The sequence below is a fragment of the Seriola lalandi genome, unplaced genomic scaffold, assembly GCF_002814215.2.
Source record: "Seriola lalandi dorsalis isolate HSWRI2012SDOR001 ecotype SW California unplaced genomic scaffold, Sedor1 jcf7180002054516, whole genome shotgun sequence".
In the NCBI taxonomy this organism is placed as follows: Eukaryota; Metazoa; Chordata; class Actinopteri; order Carangiformes; family Carangidae; genus Seriola; species Seriola lalandi.
Window position 1 is genome coordinate 799168 of NW_019525069.1, and position 20473 is coordinate 819640.

Genomic DNA, 20473 nt, shown 5'->3' on the forward strand with positions numbered 1-20473 from the left:
TTCAGTGACAACATTTGCTTTTTTAACATATGGGTGAACTGACCTTTTAAGATACAATAATGGTATATAATCTTAAAGGAGCTATTTGTAAGTTTTGCTACCGCTACAATGCTAGCGTTAGCATTAACAGCGGTTACCAGTCTAGAAGAAATGTTGCGAGTTCAACATCAAACTTCATTCCTTTACTTGCCAAGAGTTGTCTCCAGCGGTGGAAAGCAACGCTAATGTTAACTTTAGTCTCTATCCCGTCTTTTCTTCTACTGATATTAGCACGCTAACAAGCTACACCTGGGCCATCTCGTCACTTTATGATAGCGACTCACTGTAGCCTCCAATTTGCCCTGAAGACGCAGCGCTGCTCAGAAGGCGTATTACAATCTCTTGTCTCGTAAAGGCATCAATGGCAGACGCTCTTGTCAAGCGGCGATCATTACCAGCCGTTTGGTGGCTGAGAAAACTTAGAAACAGCCTCTTAAAAGTCATATTTAGGAGAAATGCTTTAAAACTGAGGGATTTAAAGCTGAGGTGAGCTTCTACAGGCAGATAAGAGATGCCAAAGCAAAGTGATGTTCAGAATTGTTAACTGCTGAATATTAGTGCACCAGTAGTTTCAGTGCGTTTTCACATTGTATTTATATTGGGGCACAATCAGAGCCAAGAGTCATTCCCCACTTACAGTAAACACAGCTTTTCCCGTGGGGTTAGACTCTTAGTACAGCACAATCTCTTCTCTAGGGCCCTTTACAGATGAAACAGGCTTGCATCTCAGAAAATATTACAGTTAAAAAGAGGATGTTGACCCCCGCCTGACCGAAGCTTTGAGCTGAAGCAGCAAAATCACAGAAAATGAGGGAGGTTCACATATTGGGGTCAAACTGTTTGCTGAGTTTGTTCACCTGAGTAGGCAAGAAGCGTTGCAAACATTTTGGAGAGAGAAAACAGTTAATGTCCTCAGGTACTGACCCATATGAATACAGCGCTGTGGTGCAGGAATTCCAGCTGAATGGCTGTGGCTGAGACAGTGGCTCATTCCTTTGGATATGTCATTTGAGAGCGATCTGTCGCTCCTGTGCAGGCTGCTCTGCAGTTCCATGTCCTTTACAAAGGAAAGGTCAGACCAGTCACCTGACCTGACAGCCCTGGGGACTGTGCCGAATGGCTACAGGTCAGAGTTGGACACCTGGCCTTATCGCAGGGGTCAAGACTTTTAGTTCTTCACTTACTTGTATCAGCTCACCAAGTCTTTCTACATGTCAAAATATAGATCTTCTAGATAGAACACATATCTATAGGTTACATGATGTATATGTTTACTGCAAAACAAACTGCATATTTACAGCTGATTGTGTTTTACTATAGATTCACTTAAACTCAATATCCGGGAGGATTTCCATAACAGAACCTTCATTGATTCAGTTTCCAGAGGAATTGCAGCCTGGATCAGTTTACCTTGTTACCTTGTCACACTATGTTCTGGTCTGATCTCCATGTCCATTTCCGCTCGGCTCCCCCTCGCCCCCCCTTCACCCCAGTCACCACCAGGCCGCCCAACAGAGCTCGCTTTGTCCCTGTGGCCAGTCATCCCTTCCTAATCTCTAGTCTTTTACCGCGCTGGAGACGTGCTGCATGCTTTCAAAAAGCAGAGTGAGCTGTTGATGCATGCCCTCCATCTCCAAAATGAAGTTCTGAAGAAGCCTTGTGACCCAGTACTGACAAATATTACAGATCGTTTGCAGCATGCAGATCTGAAGGAAAGAAACCCGGGAGGGGCCACCTCATTCAAAACCTTGTAAATCATTACGAGAAGCATTGAATCATTAAATCAGTTTATTAAGACACCAGATAATACAAATACATGTAAACGTAAAAACACAATGACTGAAAAAAAACACACCAATGAATAAAACCACCATGCTTAAATCAATCAATGAAGAGTATGGTTAGCAATCATGCTTCTTGAAAGTGCTTGACATTTTTTTTTTTTTTTAAATGAATAAATTATTCATTTAATGAAAATACAATAAAACCAACCTGCACCCACCACTCATATGAATTACATACAGTAATTTTACTTCTCATCCCAGACCATATAATGGTGCCACTACTGTTTAACAAGTGCTGTGGAGAAAACTGTTCCTGAGGACACTCTTTAGTACTGAAGTTTAACTATACAAAGACAGTGAATTCATCAAAAGCACTTACATATTCAAGCAATGTTGACTGACATCTCAGAACAACCAGAGTCTAAAAAATGTGCGCCTATTAGTGCAAACAGCACAGTGCTGCTTGTAAAACCACCAATGATCTGTCCCTCCCTCAGGTGAAACAGTAAACAGACATTTTGAAAAAGTGAGGAGCTTGAGTACAGTGTAATGATGTTTCAGGTAGAGAGATGCCATGCAAAGAGATACCATCAACACGGAGAGCTCCCTCTATTGCATTAGCTAAAGGCACTGATATCTTGATGGAAATAACTTCATTTTGGCCACTACCAGGCCCAGTAAATACAATTGCTAGCTGTTAGCGCAGCTGTGTAAGCCTGGTAACTGATGGAAAGTGACTCAGACACAGTTATGAATGGCGCTGGTGGCTGCGCCTGTGCGCTCTTGAATACGTTATCGTCTCCTCTGTGCTGTAGAGCATATTAATAAAGCACCTTACAGTTACACCGTCTAAACAGACCGTAAATCACTTCCCATTAAACCCATAGAGGCAGTAACATGCTCGGCCCTCATCGCACTGGAGGCCACCGGTTTTTAACTGCCACAATTAACACATTAAACACTTCAATCCTGAACTGATGTGACACAATCAGCTAACATAATGATTAATTAATGGCTAGTGTAAAGTGTGGGCTAGCCCTAGAAATTCAAAACAAGAGAAAGTTAATCAGGCTAATTGTCTGAAACCATCTTCATTAACATAACATTGCCACTGAGGATCGTAAAATCAGGAAAATTGGCAAATGGGTCTTTTTCTTTTCTTTTCTTTTTCCTTAATAAATTCTCACATAAAGACATTCAGGACTTGTACTATTGGAACAGTATAACAAAATACAAACACTGCATAGTAAAAGGCACTCAGTAAAAATGAACTAAATAAAGAGTTTTTTTTTTTGCATCTGCACGTTTTTTGTGAGGACTATCCTCTTTATTGCCCATACACACTGTCATATGCTGAGTGTGATGCTGTGAATGGTGTCCGCTGGGATTTTGGCATCTGCTTCCTCCCCGCTGATCCTGAAGATGACAAAGGTGTTGGATGGGATGGTGGTGGTGGCGCTCACAGATTTACCCAGCCAGCCATGAGAGCCACGCTTAAACATTTTAACTGTTACCTGCAGAGAAGAGAAAGAGGAAATACAGATAATTAAGGTTAGAGTGTGAGAATTTATTAAGAAACTTCTGGTCTTCAAGTGGCTAAAAACAAGGTGCTTTTCATGGATTGTCAGGGCTTTTCCTGGGGTCATGACCCTGACTCAGACCTTCTGACCTCTGGTTAGAGCTAAGCAGACACTTTCACCTTTGACTGCTACATTTACAAGCTGTTGCTTAGTCGGTCGGCCTGTAGATTGAGCAACCAGTATAAATCTAGTGATTCTGGCTTGTTGAAAGAGGGAATGGGATTAATCCATGACTAGAATAAAAAAAATTCGGTCAAGATTGAGGTCCATTTTGACCACGAAAGTATAGATTTGGTATCTAAGCTTCTTAGACATCTAGATTACATATAACAATTATTCCCACAGAATTGAATTTCAGTTTATAGCTGGTAAATTCACATTGAAATGTAGTCCTTCAAATAACATAGAAAACGTTGTATGTCTATAGCCTACATGTATAAAAAAATTGTGTTTTTTAAAAACTATATTTAGCCTGGTTACAAGGAAATGACAAAATCTATGCTTTATTTTTTTTCATTACTGGTTAATCTGCTGATTTTCTTGATTAACACATTTATTGATAAATCTAAGAAATATCATAAAATTGACAGAATTGACAGTTAAAACGCCAAAGATATTCAACTTTGTCATTTTTGCTTGAAAAGTGACTCAAACAATAAATTGATTAGCAAAATCGTTGCTGATTAATTTGGACTGATCGATTAATAGGCTGATTTTTTCAGTTATACCATGTTTACTGGGGAGGTCAATTATAGTTTGAGGTGTGTATTACATGGTAAAAAAACAAAAAAAAAAACAATTCTCCTTTATTGTAAGATAATATTGAGATACTCTTTAGGAACCAATTCGTTGTTCAATGAAATTTCTTTTGTAAAAATTAACTTTCCCTAACCCTGCAAAAATTTTGTGTCAGAAAAGCTGTTGGAGAAGTGATCCGACAGCAGTCTAAAACAGAATAAATATTAAATTAACCTTGTTCTCGCTCTGAGCTTTTTTAATTCCCCTCCACATCTTGAATGGAGTCATACCTCTCTTGATTTTATGTAGGTTGTAGGGCATAATACGCTTTAACACTACATCAAAACTGCCTGTTATGTTTGAGCCTGACAATGGAAGCCTAACTAGATTTAGACATGCAGGTAACTGAACCACATCCATTTCAAAAAGAATGCCTCGCTGCATCTCTTGTTTGGCTGCATTTACAGGGGATAACAGAATATTACAGTGCCTTTTCACAGTTCCATTTTCTTTCACTTTAGCATTAGGCAATTTTTCAATTATTATTTTTTTTCCATGTTCTTTCATCCCTGGCTCTCCATAATGTCTGGGCCTTTTAGTTAATGGTAGCGACAGTCAGAGCCCAGTATATCGGCCCTTGTCCATTTTGCAGGTCATTGTGGAAGCCCAATAGGCCTTTTATTACACCGACATCAAAAGGCAGATAAGCATTAGAGGTGGGGAAAATACCCTGCACTAGATATGTTCCCTCTTTCCTTTGTCTGCTATTGAAAGTGATCATTTTAATAGTGAAGAGGTTGGTGAGCTTTGGGGCTGATGGGAAGTGCGACACCCCTGACAGCCTACGAATATGAGCAAGTCGATAACACAACACAAGCACACAACACCTGCACACTCTTGCTGCTAACCTAATTATCCGCAACAAAGGCCACTGCGATTTCAGACACACATCTTTCCACCATTTAGTTACTTATTAGTGTGCATTAAAACAGGGAGAAAGAGAGAGAAAAACTAAACAATTGTGTCTTATATTGCAGCCTTGGCCGAACGCCACATGGCTCGTATTACAATAGCATCAGACACTTCAGAGTGAGTGAGTGTCTATTAATTTAGGATGCATGAAAAAATAGCCTCATGACAGCTGGTGGCAGAGAGGCATATAAACCAACACAAAAACATCATACAGGAATTATTCTAACAAATTACAGCCAAACGTAATAGTTGGTAATCAGCAATTAACTAATTTAGTGGAACCAAAGTTGAGTACTTCCATCTTTGCGGCGTTGCAGAGGCACAGACACAATACTGGTTCTGCCTGGACATAAGTATACAAAATATTCACGTCATTTAGCGAGAGCAGTGTGAGAGGCTACGAAACACACATACTGCACATACAGCATCCAAAGAGCATTTACCTCCGTCAAGGCTGCACAATATTCTGAATGTTCTTTTAATAAAAGAAAATATGCAGAGCAGACAACCATGCTGATTGGATTACCTGCCTTCAACAATCTGGAAAAATTGGTTATTAGAAAATGGTGTGGAAAAAAGAAAAGAAAAACCCTCCAAAAAGAAGAAAAACAAAGAATTTTGGAGGCCTTTTTTCAAATATATTATTGGGATTATACCAATGAGATTTGTAGGAATGAGGACTTAAAATTGATAGCGGACAATAGTTTAGACAACAATGAATGCATCCTATACCAACAGATTCTACAGAAAATCTATAAGAAAATCCTGTATGATTTGAAAATCAAGCACTAAAACAAGTCTGATTTACGCAAGTCTTCTTCTGCCATACAGGAAGGATGCTGCCGTCTTTGGCATCAAATCAAAGAGGGGAGTTCTGTGTGGTCTAGACTACCTGCCTGCCAGGTGTTGTTCTATAGAGACGATGTGTCAGGTACAGGAACTGTTACTACATGCTACCCTTTTAACCACTTGAGGCAAATGTCTGATGGTGAAGACGATACAGTGTCTTATTTACAGTAGAACAAAGTGTAAAGGAGCTGCTGACATAAAAAAATGTTACTTAAAGTGCAATCTGCATCCTACATGTCACAGCTGCACAGCCTTCTAAACGCCAAGATGAACAGTCGCTAAAATTGTCTCACTTCTGTCTGTGAATTGTCCACAAGTGGACGAGAATCATCACTATTTCAAGCAAAGACAGGCCTGAGTGTGTGTGTGTGTGTGTGTGTGTGTGTGTGTGTGTGTATATAGCTCTTCATTGCGAGGATAGGACCCTTGGGGCTAAGGTTGGGTGTCACACAAAGGGCTGAGAGCTCACCTAACGGTGTCTACCCCCTGTTCAGCCTCTCACTTTCGGTGTCGGGGGAGTCGTGTGAATGACATCACTCCTCACATTTCAACGAGACAAACTCCATGTTCTTATTTACCGTCTGCTAACAATCATAAATCCTGCCTCTGGTTCACTGTTGACCTTTTACCCTCTTAAACTCAACACAACAGCTCATTCTCCATCTAAAAAAAAAAAAGGAAACCTTACAAATAGCTGATGGCTGTCTTCACTGGTTTCCTTATCTTCTACCTGTGGGAGTGTTTATGTCACAGACTCTCAACCAGGTTGGTGTAGTGACAGTTCAGAAATCCCAAATTACTTCTTTTAATTGGCAAACAAAACATATGAACATGCATCACAAAGTTGCAGATAATCTAATTGTTCCGATATAAATGTGATTATTTGCCGTTGAAGGTCTGACAGGTGTGATGAACATGAATAATGTGAGGAACTGTGTAATTGGGTAGGGACGTGTCACCACCTGTGTGTATTGCCATTGACAAAGTTCAGATTCTTCCCTGATAAAGTCAAAGAATCCCAGCGGGGTATCAGTCAGCAGGGGCTGTTACCCGGAGCCATGGGTGCAGTGTTTCAGGTGAACTCTGAGTGAGCGTAACGCCACACCGGCCTCAGACGACGGACTCTTTGTTCCACGCCGTGTCTCACCAGACACAGATGGGGAGGAACACTGAGTAACACACCTCTGGCACACCAAACATCTTTGTCGACGAGCCAAATGCGATGGAATCGGACCAAGTGTTTCGCTGTCATTTCGGCTGGATGTAACGAGGCAATTAGGTAAACACTGTGTGGTTTGGCTCACTAGATGAATATATTAACGACCTGGGAGGAGAGGTGTGAATCACTGGATTATCAGTGGTTTGATTCAATTCAATTCCTGAATTTGCCGGTTTGATCCAAGACAGATTATTGTTTTCCTCAATTTGATTTTAGTTTGGATTTACTGACTTTATGAACCTAACTTTATTCTATTACAAGGAGAAAAGAAAATTATGCTTTTAATATTGTTCTAAAATAAGATAAAAACATTAAGTAAGAATTAGAGTATGATATAAAACACTGAAAACTTTCCATAAATAGTGTTCAATATCTAATTTAAACTCGTTCTATGACAATCTTTCATAGATGTCTGGTACTAATCAACTATAACTAAAGTTATCAAAGGGTGCATCAGTTTAACATACTTTATAATGTATTTATCTTTAGAGTAGACTTTCATCTTTTCAGTCATTATGGTAATTTTCTAAAATCATGCTGTCTTAAAATAATTCCATGTACAATTCACAGCAAAGTATAGACAGCATCTGAAACCCCGCAAATATTGCGTCTCCCTACCTTCAAATGTATAAATCTTTGAAAAGATGATGAAAAATGGTCCATTTATTTTAATTTAGAAAAACCTCCCTCAAAAAGCAGGATAGGAGTCAAAAGGTTCAACAAGTTAAACAATTTCCCCCATTTTTGAATATCTGTTCATTGTTGCCTGAACAGTGCTGAGCACATTTCACTCTCAGCAGTGTAGGAGCAGTAGTCGTAATATGAATCTATTGACAGTAATAGCAATAACTACAAGTATAAGTAAGTAAACTAGAACAATCAGGTTTCAGCCATTTTATTCCTTTTACCAGATTGATGCATTAAATTTGAAAAATTTATAATTGACACATCAACAATGCAAAGAGTGAGTCTTTGACTCATTGTTTCATAGGTTTGAAACAAAAATGTTAATATCAGTAATGATTAATCTGTCAAATTATTTTTTCTATTAATCGCTTAAATGTTATAAAATGTATAAAATGTCAGAAAATACTCAAAAGTCCTCATCATAAGTTCCCAGAGCCAAAGGTGATGTTTCCACAGTGCCTGATTTGCCCAACCAGCACTTGAAGATATTCAATTTACAATGATAAGATAACATTTTATTAATCCCAGGGGGAAATTAGATATACAGATATTAGAGATATAGAATAGAGACATAAGTAGGGAATCCTCACATTTGAGAAGCTGGAGCCAGTGACTGTTTTTCATTTTCCAATTAGCTGTTAATCAACATTTCTGTGTAAGTTTCTGTTGACCAACTAATTAATTCATCTACTAATTGTTGCAGTAGTAGAGGAGAGTAAATGAAGCCCTGAATGGCATCAGTCCAATAACTGCTTGCTGCTTCAAACATCATAACTGAACTCTTATGTGCCCCATTTCTGGACCATTCATTAAGATGCCTAAACTTTGGTTTGGTGACATTACCGTCCATAACTACATTTGCCTAAAGCCATGGATGCAAAAAAAATTACTGGTTAAGTTCTGAATAGCTACGTCTCTGCTTCCAAACAACCTGCCTCAGCTAACAGGAAGCCATTAGACTCTTGGCAATAACCATTTACATCCATTCACCCAGCTCTGACTTTATTTCCATCCACATAAGTGCATTTTCTGCGAGAGGTTAAAATATGAATCCCCCTCCTTTTTCTCCTCAATGGGTCTGGTTGTCTGGCTGACTTGAGAGGGCACAATCTATGACTGATTTAATTTGCTCTTTACGAACATCTCTAACAGCATTACCCCCAGAGCATACACTGACTGCCCCCATCTGACTCCATTAACTCCCAAATCAGGTTTAAAGACCATATTGATGCCGTCCGTTATTAAGGGTGATTATCAAAACAACAGACAATGGGCCAAAGTGTCTGTTAACTAGTTTATCCATAATTTCACGTAACTGTAACAGATGGCAGGGCTGTCAATTATATACTGTATCTGCTGCACACAGTGGCCACACACTGTCTGGATATGCAGCATATTAGCCTTTACATTAAAAGAACGATAGTCTGCTCACAGGTGGTCAGAGGAAATGGACTGAGCACACAAAATAAACTATGATATTAAATGCCAAACACAGAAATGCACTAATAATAATACTACTACTAATAATAAGGATAATAATAATAATAAAAAATAGAAAGTCACAGATAAAAAATTCTAAACGTTGCCACAGTCCCCTTCACCACCTTTATTCTCCTCAATTAACGAGAATGGCTTTTGAAACTGTAATTAAGTGTCTCTGCTCCACTCGGCCTCTTCATTATTCATGAATCCCTATTGATCACATCGTACAACCTATACTGTGGGGATCACTGGAATATCCTGAATCCCCAAAACAAATAGATGAGCAGAGCGAGCCATCGCAAAGGGATGGGCAATAATTCAATATTATTGTTAACAGACTATGAATATGATCATATCATTTGGGCTGTAACTAATGATTATTTTCATTACTGAATCTGCATTTTATTTGATTGATTAATCATTATTTCTATGAAATGTTAGGGAAAACACGCCTATCCCAGGCTCCAAAGTGATGCTTGTTTTATCAAACTAAGCATCTCATCTCCACGTATGACAAACTGGACATATTCGGCATTTTTGCTTGAAAAATGACTGAAATGATTAATGAATTATCAAAAGTAGTTACATAATTGCCAATTGAGTTTATATCAACTGACCTATTGTTTTAGCTCTACATGTAATGTCATTGTTTTACAAAATTCTGTTGTTGAAATTAATTATTCCAAGCGAAAACCAATAAAAACTGACTAAATCAATTATTGAACTTTTCGGTTCTACTGATGTAAAGCATCCCAATGGAACACACTTCATTGCATTGAACATCAGTTATTTTATATGTGATTTTTTAAATACTCTTTCTCACATTTGTGATGTATATTAATATTGGCTGAACACTCTTGTTAAATATCATGATGTCTATTTTAACAACATCGCTCAGTCTTATAAAGTCATATGTCGTTTTTTTCTCTGATTTTTTTTGCATTCAGTACACTGAATACAATATTTATGAGTATCACAGATATTACTACCTGCTGTGTGTCTTCAACAACCACAGCTCATTCCACATTCAAAGAAATTATTATGTAATGAATATTAATGGATTGGAGCTTTATTTTAAACATGTATTCAAATTTACTCAAACACAATCTCCACCTGTATTAAGTAGGAATGTGTAAAACATGAACTCTGGCGGTTGATGTTTAACTAAATTAACAAAAGAGCGCTTGAAGAGCTCTCTAAAATGACTGGTATTGCAGGCTGGGTGATGAATTTGGAGGAAACACATTGAGTCATCTTCAAATTGACAGATGCAGAATCTCTCCACGGGACTCTTCACTGCGGTTTAGTGCTCGAGTGAAAAAATAGATTTTACCAAGTTTAATCACACGCTATTACAAGGCAGCTTTTATCATTGCCTTCCACCGTGTAAGTGCTGGTGTCTTCACTAGTTCATTACAGACACTTGTGATTCTGCAGCACTCTTCTCATGTGTAATTGCATGGTTAGCTTTCCTCTGTAGCTTCCTACACACACTCTGGTGCAAATTATTTCCAATTCCAGTTTCCTTTCGAGAGCGATGCTGCAATTACAGAAATCTGAACATCCTGGCAATTTCCCCACAATTTTCATTTTTGTTGAAAAATGCTGTGCAACTAATAGATCTTTTTCTCTGTGAATTTCTTCAAAAAAACTTTCCTTTTAAACTCACAGACATCATCCCTCCACCGAGCTTAGTCGAGTACCTGATGAACCGATGGGCGGTGAACTCTAGAGGACTTACAATCCGATAAATTGCACTTTGGGTTAAAAAAAAACTTTCTCTGTTCATGTCTGGTAACTGAAAATATACCTGAGATGTTTGTGTGGTCAAAAAACATCCATTTACAAGGTCACAGGTTTTCTGTGAAATTACAGACAGCCTTGTTCACATTTCTTTTTTATCAGTAAATATAAGGTTGCCACATTCGCAAATGATTGTAAATAAATGATTTATAATTAATAGTAATGGGCAGTGCATATGATTTCTTCAAATGGCTTCATCTTCTTTTTTTCCTCTACATAAAGAGACCAAAAAGCCACAGTGGCTGCCAATATTATCTATTTAGGCAGCAGAATTTGCAGGCTTTGTAAATGGCCAGCTCCTGGCCTTTTGTGTGCCTCCATTCATTATCACCACAAAGCGGTTGATGTCTCCCCTCTCTGCCTTTTCTGTGCTAAGCACAGAGTGCACCAGCCTGTCCATTACAGGCCTGTGACGCGTGCAACCTGGGAGATGGCCAAACAGAGAGGAATGTCAGCGTGGAGTTAAATTAACAAGCTACATCTGTGTGGAATCTGTAGCCAGTCACAGAGACGAGATATATCTCCCGAAAAACGAGGCCTGATTATTTGTCAGCCGAGATGTTGTCGGTGAATTTGCAGCTTTTCGCTCTGTGGCTTTGCTTCTATTAATCAGCTGACAGGGTGGTGTAGTCAAGTTACGGTCGAAGGAACTCAATTGTTGTTTCGCAGCTAGGCAATTAGTAGACATTCTATATGCTGACTGTGAGTCCTGAATTGTCTGGATTCTATAAACTGGTACAAAAGCCTCATGAAACAGTCAAAATTCAGAGTAGGAGACGACATGAAGATGAACAACATAAGTAACCTGCACTTTAAATTATGACATGAATAGATCTAAAGCTCTTTCTCTCCCTCCCTAACACACACACACACACACACACACACACACACACACACACACGCTCACACACACACACACACTGTAATTACCCCTCAATCCATACAAATTGAATGAAGCCAGAACCGTGGTCTAAGAATATAGACCATAATTAATAAATTACAGCCACTCTACTCAATCATTCTCCACTTTGGGGACATGTAGACATCCCATTCTCCGCAGAGTAATTGACTGAGCCCACAGAAAACACACCTAGTGCCTCCACGGTGGCTTTGTGGATACATCTGGTGCCACTTCTAACAACCAAACAGATGCCTGAGTGAAACTGTAGGTCATATCGCAGATCTTCCAGCCCTGTGTGTTTACAAGTAACAAATCAAAAGCATGCATTATTTCTGGGTTCTGAAAATACGCCTGGGGGAGCTATCAGGTTTCTTTGCCACCCCCCTCAAGCTTCCCCTCGCAGCTGCTACACATGAGCAAGGATCTTTTTCTTTTTTCTAAAGAAGAAAGGGTGACACAGTCATCAAGTCCAAAGGAGCAAAATCTTAAAATGCTTAAGTCGACTGAAGAAATCCTGAAGTAAAATATTTTTTTTTCAAGTGGTTATTGCAACTGAATACTTGGAATCTAATAATGGGAAACAAATATATACATATGTGTGTATTTGAACAGACAAAGGTGTGTGTGTGTGTGTGTGTGTGTGGGGGGGGGGGGTAGACAGAAAAGCAGGATATTTACCATCTATTGTCAATGTCACATGGCTCTGTGAAATATGGGGGCAACATGCACCTCACACTGCCTCCATTTACAAATATTTCTTTGAAAATAATATATTTCGTTGTCGTCGTGTGTGTCCCCTTGGGCTAGAAAAGGGCCTGCTGAAGACGGTCTAATGATTGTCGGGTCATGTATCAAATGCACAGCAGCTGGAGGCGAGAGGGGAGAGTACATACAGTCTGGGTGTTTGGGGTGGGGTGGGGGGAAAACTAAAGCCTGAGTGGAGTCTGTAAGTAAAGCCCAGGCTGAGTGTTTTGGTGCTGACAGTGGGTGTGAATCTGTAATGGCTGCTGAGTAGGGGTCACACTCCCCGGACTTTAAGAGTTCTGACCTTTGTCTGTCTAACATGTAGTTTATCCAACAAATTTATTTAACAAGCAGGACTGAAGCACGGTGGCATGAGCAAAAATAATTCAATGTTTGCGGATGCTTTCGGGTAACAATGTCACATTATTCTGTGTAAATCACTCGGATTCAACCTTTATATTCACTGCCATAGTGACAGTTAAGATTTCGCCAAATCCATTCATTACCTTGCAATAAAATAAACAATAACGATCAAAAATACCAACGAATCTAAGAATGTGAATAGGCTCATATGATGCTTTTGAGACTGTGCACTTGCCATGATTTTTCATTCAATCACGTGCTAATGAGTGCAGGAAGGCAGAATGACTTACCTCAATATAAAACTGAAGGGTTAAGGCAGAAATTAACACTAGGAGTGCTAATGGAAATGATCTGAGAGAGCACTAGAGCGAAGGCAGCCCTACAGGTTTCAAAGAATGTTTATTCAGCTTTTTCTAGACTTTGAATTAAGATTTAATGTTGGAAAAAAGGACACTATAATTGCTTTACTTATAAATAATAATGACTGTAATTAGTTGAATTTAGCTTGATAATTATAAATGATCTATCTGTGGTGTGGTTAAAAAATGCAAAGTATAATTTTTTCTTTAGCTGAATGGCTCTTGGCTAAAACTGTATGGTAATCACTTAATCTGATGTTTATACAGTAATATCCTGACATTTTTAAATGATCATAATTGTTTCCAAATAACTGTAAAATCGCTGTCATGTTCTGCAGTCTTCAACCTAAATCAAACCTGTGTTTTTCCAGCTCTCTGAACATGAGAGGAATGACTGAAATGTGAGTGAGACAGTCATAAAGTACTACTGCCACCTGCTGGTCTTATGGCTCATGTTGGGCTCAATGCTTTATATTATTATTTGGAGCCACTGACACAGCTTTCAACCCTCATTTACTTACAGTACCTGTTCCTGGTAGCTCATCAGAGCCAGTGCAGTGGACTGACCTGAGGAGCATGTCCCAGCAGGGCCCACAGTGCATCAGCTGACAGGGTCTTGACTCTGGAAAACTCAAGCGTGTCCGTCTCCTGTCTGTTGAGAGCAATGTACTGGCAGCCCTGGAAGTCTCCTTTCAGCTGCTCGCCACAGTGCAGCCGCATCAGATCCCATGTTCCCACCCTCCTCAGGACCTCCCGCACTGACTCCATCTGCCTGTACGACAGATGACCTGCAGGACAAAAAGCAACACGTTGACTTGGTAGCATTCCTGTCAGAAGAAGCCTGCTTAATGTAATTTTACTGTATGGTGGAATTCATTATGCAGCAAAAAAAAAAAAAAATTGATGCGTTCTAAAAGTCCTATTACAATATTTCATGCATTTTTTTTTTTTTTGAGCGTCATCAGGTGAGAGATGACAGGAAATGAGAGAAGAGAGGGAAGAGATGACATGCAACAAAGGTGCCCTGCAAAATTCAAACAGGGGACATTTTGGTTAATGAGCACCTTGTTTCCAAAACCATTTCAAAATTCAAATTATAAAATCATAAAACAGGACTAAGAACAGAATAAGGTGAAGTGCTGCACTACAATGAAGAAAAACAACACTGATAATAAAGCATTCTTAAAACAAGTGGATTTGTTTTGGAAACAGGTTGATTTTTTTTATTTTTTATCACCAAGCGTAATTTTTGTTGATTCTTGCACAACTGTCTGTTTTATTCTGTCAGTTTCTGAAACAAGCTAATTTGGAAACAAGTTGAAAAGGATCTGTCGTCACACTCATATTTTAGGACTCAGAAATAGAGAAAATAACATGTTGACGTGATTGAGTTTTTTACAGTTTAACAGAACACTGATTGATTTCCTTGAGTATTAATGTCTATCCTTTATGGACCCACTCACCAGAGAGCCAGGAAGGAGTCAGTGCATCTGATATCCAGGCCATGTAGCCCTCCCTGAAAGATCTGAGGAAGTCGTCTATCTGGCTGTGGGAGACCAGCTCCCTCCTCTTCCTCAGCTCCTCCTCCAGCTCGCAGTCTGGGGAGAGGAAGATGACCCTGGGGAAGAAAAGGCTTTGGCGCACGGACACTCCACTCCTCTTCAAATGGCCACATAAGTTAGCCGTCTTGGTCTAGAGGAGAAGACAGTTAAATCTAGGGACGCAAATGATTATTTTAATTCATATATGATTTATCTATAAAATGTATGGAAACCACCAGGGATGGGTATCAAGCCTTAATAAGTTTTGGTGCCAACTGAAATGTGCCTATAGCATCAGAAATATAGATGTGTCCAGTCAGATTTGTCTTCTTTATATTTTCTTTGATCAGTCTCTGATTTGAATAATAATTTTATAGACTGTATTTTTAGGCAACATTGGAGAAGTTTCAATTATCTTGTTAAATTAAAAGCTAGTTTGATGTATCAGTAATCAACAGATCTGTTATGTGACAACATTAAAGACATACAAATTTAGACATCCCCTTAATTTCTAATTGGACCTATTTTAAGAAATTATATATCCTCAAATTGGCACAGACGGTCAAGCTGTATCTGCTTTGTGTAAATTAATTAAGTTAATAGATCCAATTCAAGCAGAACTTTTTCAATTATGCAGTGTGTGTTTGCCATCAGACTCTTCTGTCAAGCTCCCAGTCCAAATCGAGCATCTATAGAGATGGAAATGAATGACTCCTCACAGACCCAGGCACATAAGGTGACAGCTGTGTTTAGGCACCTGCCTGCTTTCACTCCCCCCTCCCCTATGAACATAATTATGGTCTTTCAAATGAAGAGCACCCACTTGGGAAGTTTAGGAAGCCCCAGTGTAGTGTTTGAAATTTCCATATAAATTGTTATGGTGACTCATAATCTCTTAACACGGCTGGGGTTTGGATGAAAACAATGTGCTGGACAACTGATTGGACCTTGGACTTAAATGTGCCAGACAGTTTGACATTCAGGTTTCCATGATGCTGTTTCGACATTACAAGCGACATGTGTCTTTTTACCATGATAGCTTTAAGGGGATCTTCAGTCTGCTCAATGCAGGTATTGGTAAAGTTTTGGTCCTCTTCTTTCACTTGCACATGCCAGTTTTGGTTGTGAGCCGACACTGTGCCTCTCCAGGGTTTTACATCAATGCAGAAGATCCCGTGGCCTGTGTAAAAAAACAAACAAACATTAATCTATGTGAAAGTTTAAAGACTTCAAACATTAGTGTAATACAGTTATTAATTATTTCCTGAAGGCCTTAGCTCAAACATTAATTTACTACTTTAACTTACAATTCATACAACAAAATACAAGATAGAATTTAGACGACAGAAATTACCATGACATGGACAGTATTAACCGACTCATGCAATGATTCACTCCTCCCTTATATGTATAGTAACTCAGCTACAACAACCATTGAAGACATATCTTTATATTATGATAACCAATGTTCATACCATATTGAATTCTAAATCACAGTATGAATGTCATATTGATTTAATGCACAGCACTGTCATGAAACACAATTTCAATACACACACCAACCTGTGAGTATAACAATGTTGATGTCATCTTTGGTAGTCTGATACTGGGGGATACGCAGATTGCAGTAAACATCTTGATTTCTCAGCCCGGTGAGTTTCCTACAGTGAGCACATAGAAAAATGGGTGAAAAAAAGTAAAGAAAATGAAATATTAGGTTAGATTTCAATTAAAAGTACTCTTCATGAGCACAAATAGCCACTTGGCGGCAGTGGAACAAGCTGTAGACATAACTTTGACATAGTATGATCTTAAAAAGTTTTTAAACATGGACGTTTTGGCAAACAATTGCCTATTAACATGCCCAGCAGACACAGAGCAACATTTGCATTCAATTGTAGTTGTGTTTCTTGCCACCTGATGAATGTTATTTTAAAAGTCACTCTTCTTCTACCTCTGTTTTAGTCTCCACCAACTCCAGAGGAAAACATCTACTCCACTATGTTCAGCAGCCAGCTGCTATCTTTGCCTGTCTGCTGTTCAGTGCTAGGCAGATAGTACGCAGTGGGTTTAACAGAGATTTTTTACTGAAAACAGTGTGCGAGTGGTGAGTGTGAGCTGAAATAGTAAAGTGGCAGGTTGTAAAACCAAAACAATGAGCTTAAGGACAATCAAATGCTCCACAGACCTGAGGGTAAACTGTCAATTCTCTGTGGATTGATCACTACAAGTGAATCCTTTTACTTTACTTATTTATTAGTGCAGCTTTAAGTAAACTCAGTACTTACCTGACATGTTGTAAAAATTCAGGTAGTGTTTGTGTGTGCAGTTGGCTCTGGCCTTGGGCACTTTCTGAAGCTTTGGAGCTGATCTGAAAGTGGGTAAACAGGCTTCCAAGCTGAGGCATTCTAGTCTTTGGCTGAAAGAAAAAAATAGGTTAACATCTAAATGACCAGGCAGTTTGATTAAGAGACAACATATGCAGTAAAAACAAAAACTTGTCTAATTAGCTTCAGATGTTTGGATTTGTTACTGTAGTACAGTCAACATGATGCTGTTGTTTAAACTGTATTACACATGTTTAAGCCAAGTCAACAAGTTTGTGTATAAGGTTAGCTACAAGTTATATTCCACACATTGTGTTAGGCTAAACAAATTGCTCCGGCATTAAAAGCATCCTGAAAGCATGCTAACTGCTGCGTTCAGCCTTAACAGCACTGTTGACAACACTTGCATGCTTAAACTTGAACTTCAGGACCCTGTGAAGAGAACAAAGAGCACAGACAAGAGCCATGCTGAACGCACACAAGCACCGAAACAAAACAACTCATAAGCCTACTGTCGAGGTCTCGCGCTGCTTAAAGAGCCTTTGAAGAAGGGAAAATTAGGGGAATTCAGTTCGACATTTTCCCGGCGTTAATGTCGGTCTACTGGTCTTTTCTCGAAATACCAAGCAATGTAACTCTATCCAGCAGCTGTTTCACAATTTTACCGCCCCGCCTCCTCCTCCTCCTCCTCCTCCTCTCCGGCTGCACTTCCACCGTTCCTGGAAGAAGTAAACAACAGACCACGTGCACCACGTGCAGCATCATATTTCGTCCTCCGAGACATGACGTCAGAATACGTCACTCAGTCTTGCAGTGTTTGTGTGATGCGTTTAGGGAACGATGCCTGCTATTTTCATGTGATGTTTATCTGATGCTTTGGACCGAGAATCTGTTTGACAACCATTGCTGGAAGAAATACACAACTTCAACATACATGCCTGATATTTGTGGTCGTTTTGTGTCTCCTTATGATTATGTTACATCTCTTTGTATCACTTTGTGTCTCTTTTAATGTGTTTTTCTGTTCTGAAGCTGTCGTTCGTGGTCAATTTGTGTCTCCTTATGGCTATTTTGTGTCATTTTGCAGATGTTTTGTGTCTTTGTGGTGGTTTTGCATTGTAGCCTCTCTTACATTGTAGTTATTTTGTATCTCCTTTGTTCATTTTGCTTCTGTTCGTAGTCATTCTGCATCTCTTTTTTTGTTTTGCATCTCTTTTAAGACATTTTGCATCACTTTGTAGTTGTTTTTTGTCTCTTTGTGGATATTTTGTGGGTCTGTGTCCAATAGGCCTGTTCAGTTACCTATCTATGTCAACACTACCAGTGAAAAATACTCCAATGGTAGAAGCACATGCACTAAATGTGTGTTTAAGCGAATGTAAACAAGTATATGCAGTAAAATGTACTCAACTAGTATCAAAAGTACTCACTGTGACAAAGATTAGCGTTTATAATCTGTGCTGTGCCGTTGGATGAAAACCTTGTATCTCCAGCTGAGAAAACAGTCCCACCATGACGTCCATTTAGTTGCTGTTTTGGAGTTTTGTTCACATCACATGACCTTCATCAGCAGATGTAATTTGCACTGTTGTCAGGGAATTGTAGAATAATGCTCAGAAGAAAAAAAAACAGAATTTGAACATCTACAGTGGCTGATGGAGATCAAAGTTCCAGAACAGCTATTAAATGGACTTTTGGGCAGGAAGTTAAAAATAATACAAGTTGTATATTCTCAAGTCAGTGCCAAGACCTACATATCTGATCACCTTCCTTATATCTGATCAATATGTGCTGTAGTAGGATTTGAAAAGTAGGTGTGTGATTGTATTGATTATTTTTCAGTGTGGCCTTGCTCTGGAAGAGAAATATGGAATAATTCAGAGAGCCATATAGCTGGTTCAAAGTTTGGGTTGATGGGTATGATCAATTCTAATATGATTCATTTTATGATATAACTGTGCAAAATTAAGGTGAGTTAGGGACTACAATTAATATTCATGATTACAAGTGACCCTTGAGAGAACAAAAAACAAACCTAGAAGTAGAGAAATTTAACTTAGGATTGGCTGAAACTATTAAGATTTTATATTTCATGCATATGGGAGGACACTGATGAAATACACAATGGGTCCAAAGGTCTGAGACCAGTTCTTATTCTGTTTTGCCCATATTGGCTTTTTCTTTTCCTGAAGTCATAGATAGGCCACTATGGATTTTCTTGCACATTCAACAGGATTCTCACATCCTGCATGAGCCTCCAGAGAGGATATTACAAAAGTGATGAAGAATATTTAATTCAGCAGTAAATACACATTGAAAATCTCAATGTGCTGATAAACAATATCCGGATCGCACAAAATACTATGAAAAAGCTTAATATCAAGAGCAGATAGCCAAATCAGCTCATATGGGCTCAATGGAAGCCAATAAACAGAGGCACTCCGTCCCTCCTGACCTTCACTTCTGGTTTAGATCGGGGCGATAAAGCAGGCGCAACCTCAATAAAACCCATACAATGGAGTAAAATAAATAGATATTAAATTAAAGCAGAGGCAATACTGGCTGAACTGCTGCAGGAATTCGAGAACAAAAGCTTCTTTGTGCAGTTTAATATTGTCTACAATCACCACCTCATGATACATTTCCAATCGTTTTCATCTCTTGCCTTGACGTATCAACACATATAATCATCTTGTATTGGAACTTGCAAATGACTTGTGCTTGTCTCTGTGTGAGAAAGCGCCATGTTCATATATTAAATGCGCTTCATGCACCTAGTTTGGCCTTTTCGGTCAGAGTTAATATCAAATTCATAATCTGTCTCATCTCTGACTGTCCACCGAGGAGGAGTTCATGGTGTCAAATATTGTCATGAGCGCATGTTTGCAGCTCTGCTACATTTTATATCCTTTTAGCCACCAAATACCCCAAATAAGCATTTAGTTGAGGAATTAGCAAACTGGTTATTTTGGTGTCATTAAACCCAAGACCCATGTTGTGTTCAGCCTGTTGTCGTAGGCTGAAATACAGGCCCTCTTCATGTCCACTGCATGCTTCAAGTGGTTCCTGAAGCCTTGCGTCTACT

The 20473-nt window shown here is 39.0% G+C and overlaps 1 protein-coding gene across 1 annotated transcript; it reads right to left on the reverse strand.

Moving 5' to 3' along the window:
* Positions 1-1809: 1809 nt before the first annotated feature.
* LOC111660214 (uncharacterized) lies at positions 1810-18074 on the reverse strand. The gene is made up of 7 exons (XM_023413392.2): positions 17901-18074; positions 17350-17480; positions 16625-16722; positions 16093-16241; positions 14984-15212; positions 14088-14308; positions 1810-3337 (listed from the first exon to the last, which is right to left on the reverse strand). The coding sequence occupies exons 2-7, from the start codon at positions 17466-17468 to the stop codon at positions 3170-3172; spliced, it is 984 nt and encodes a 327-aa protein (XP_023269160.1). The 5' UTR covers positions 17469-17480; positions 17901-18074; the 3' UTR covers positions 1810-3169.
* Between the last annotated feature and the right edge of the window lie 2399 nt (positions 18075-20473).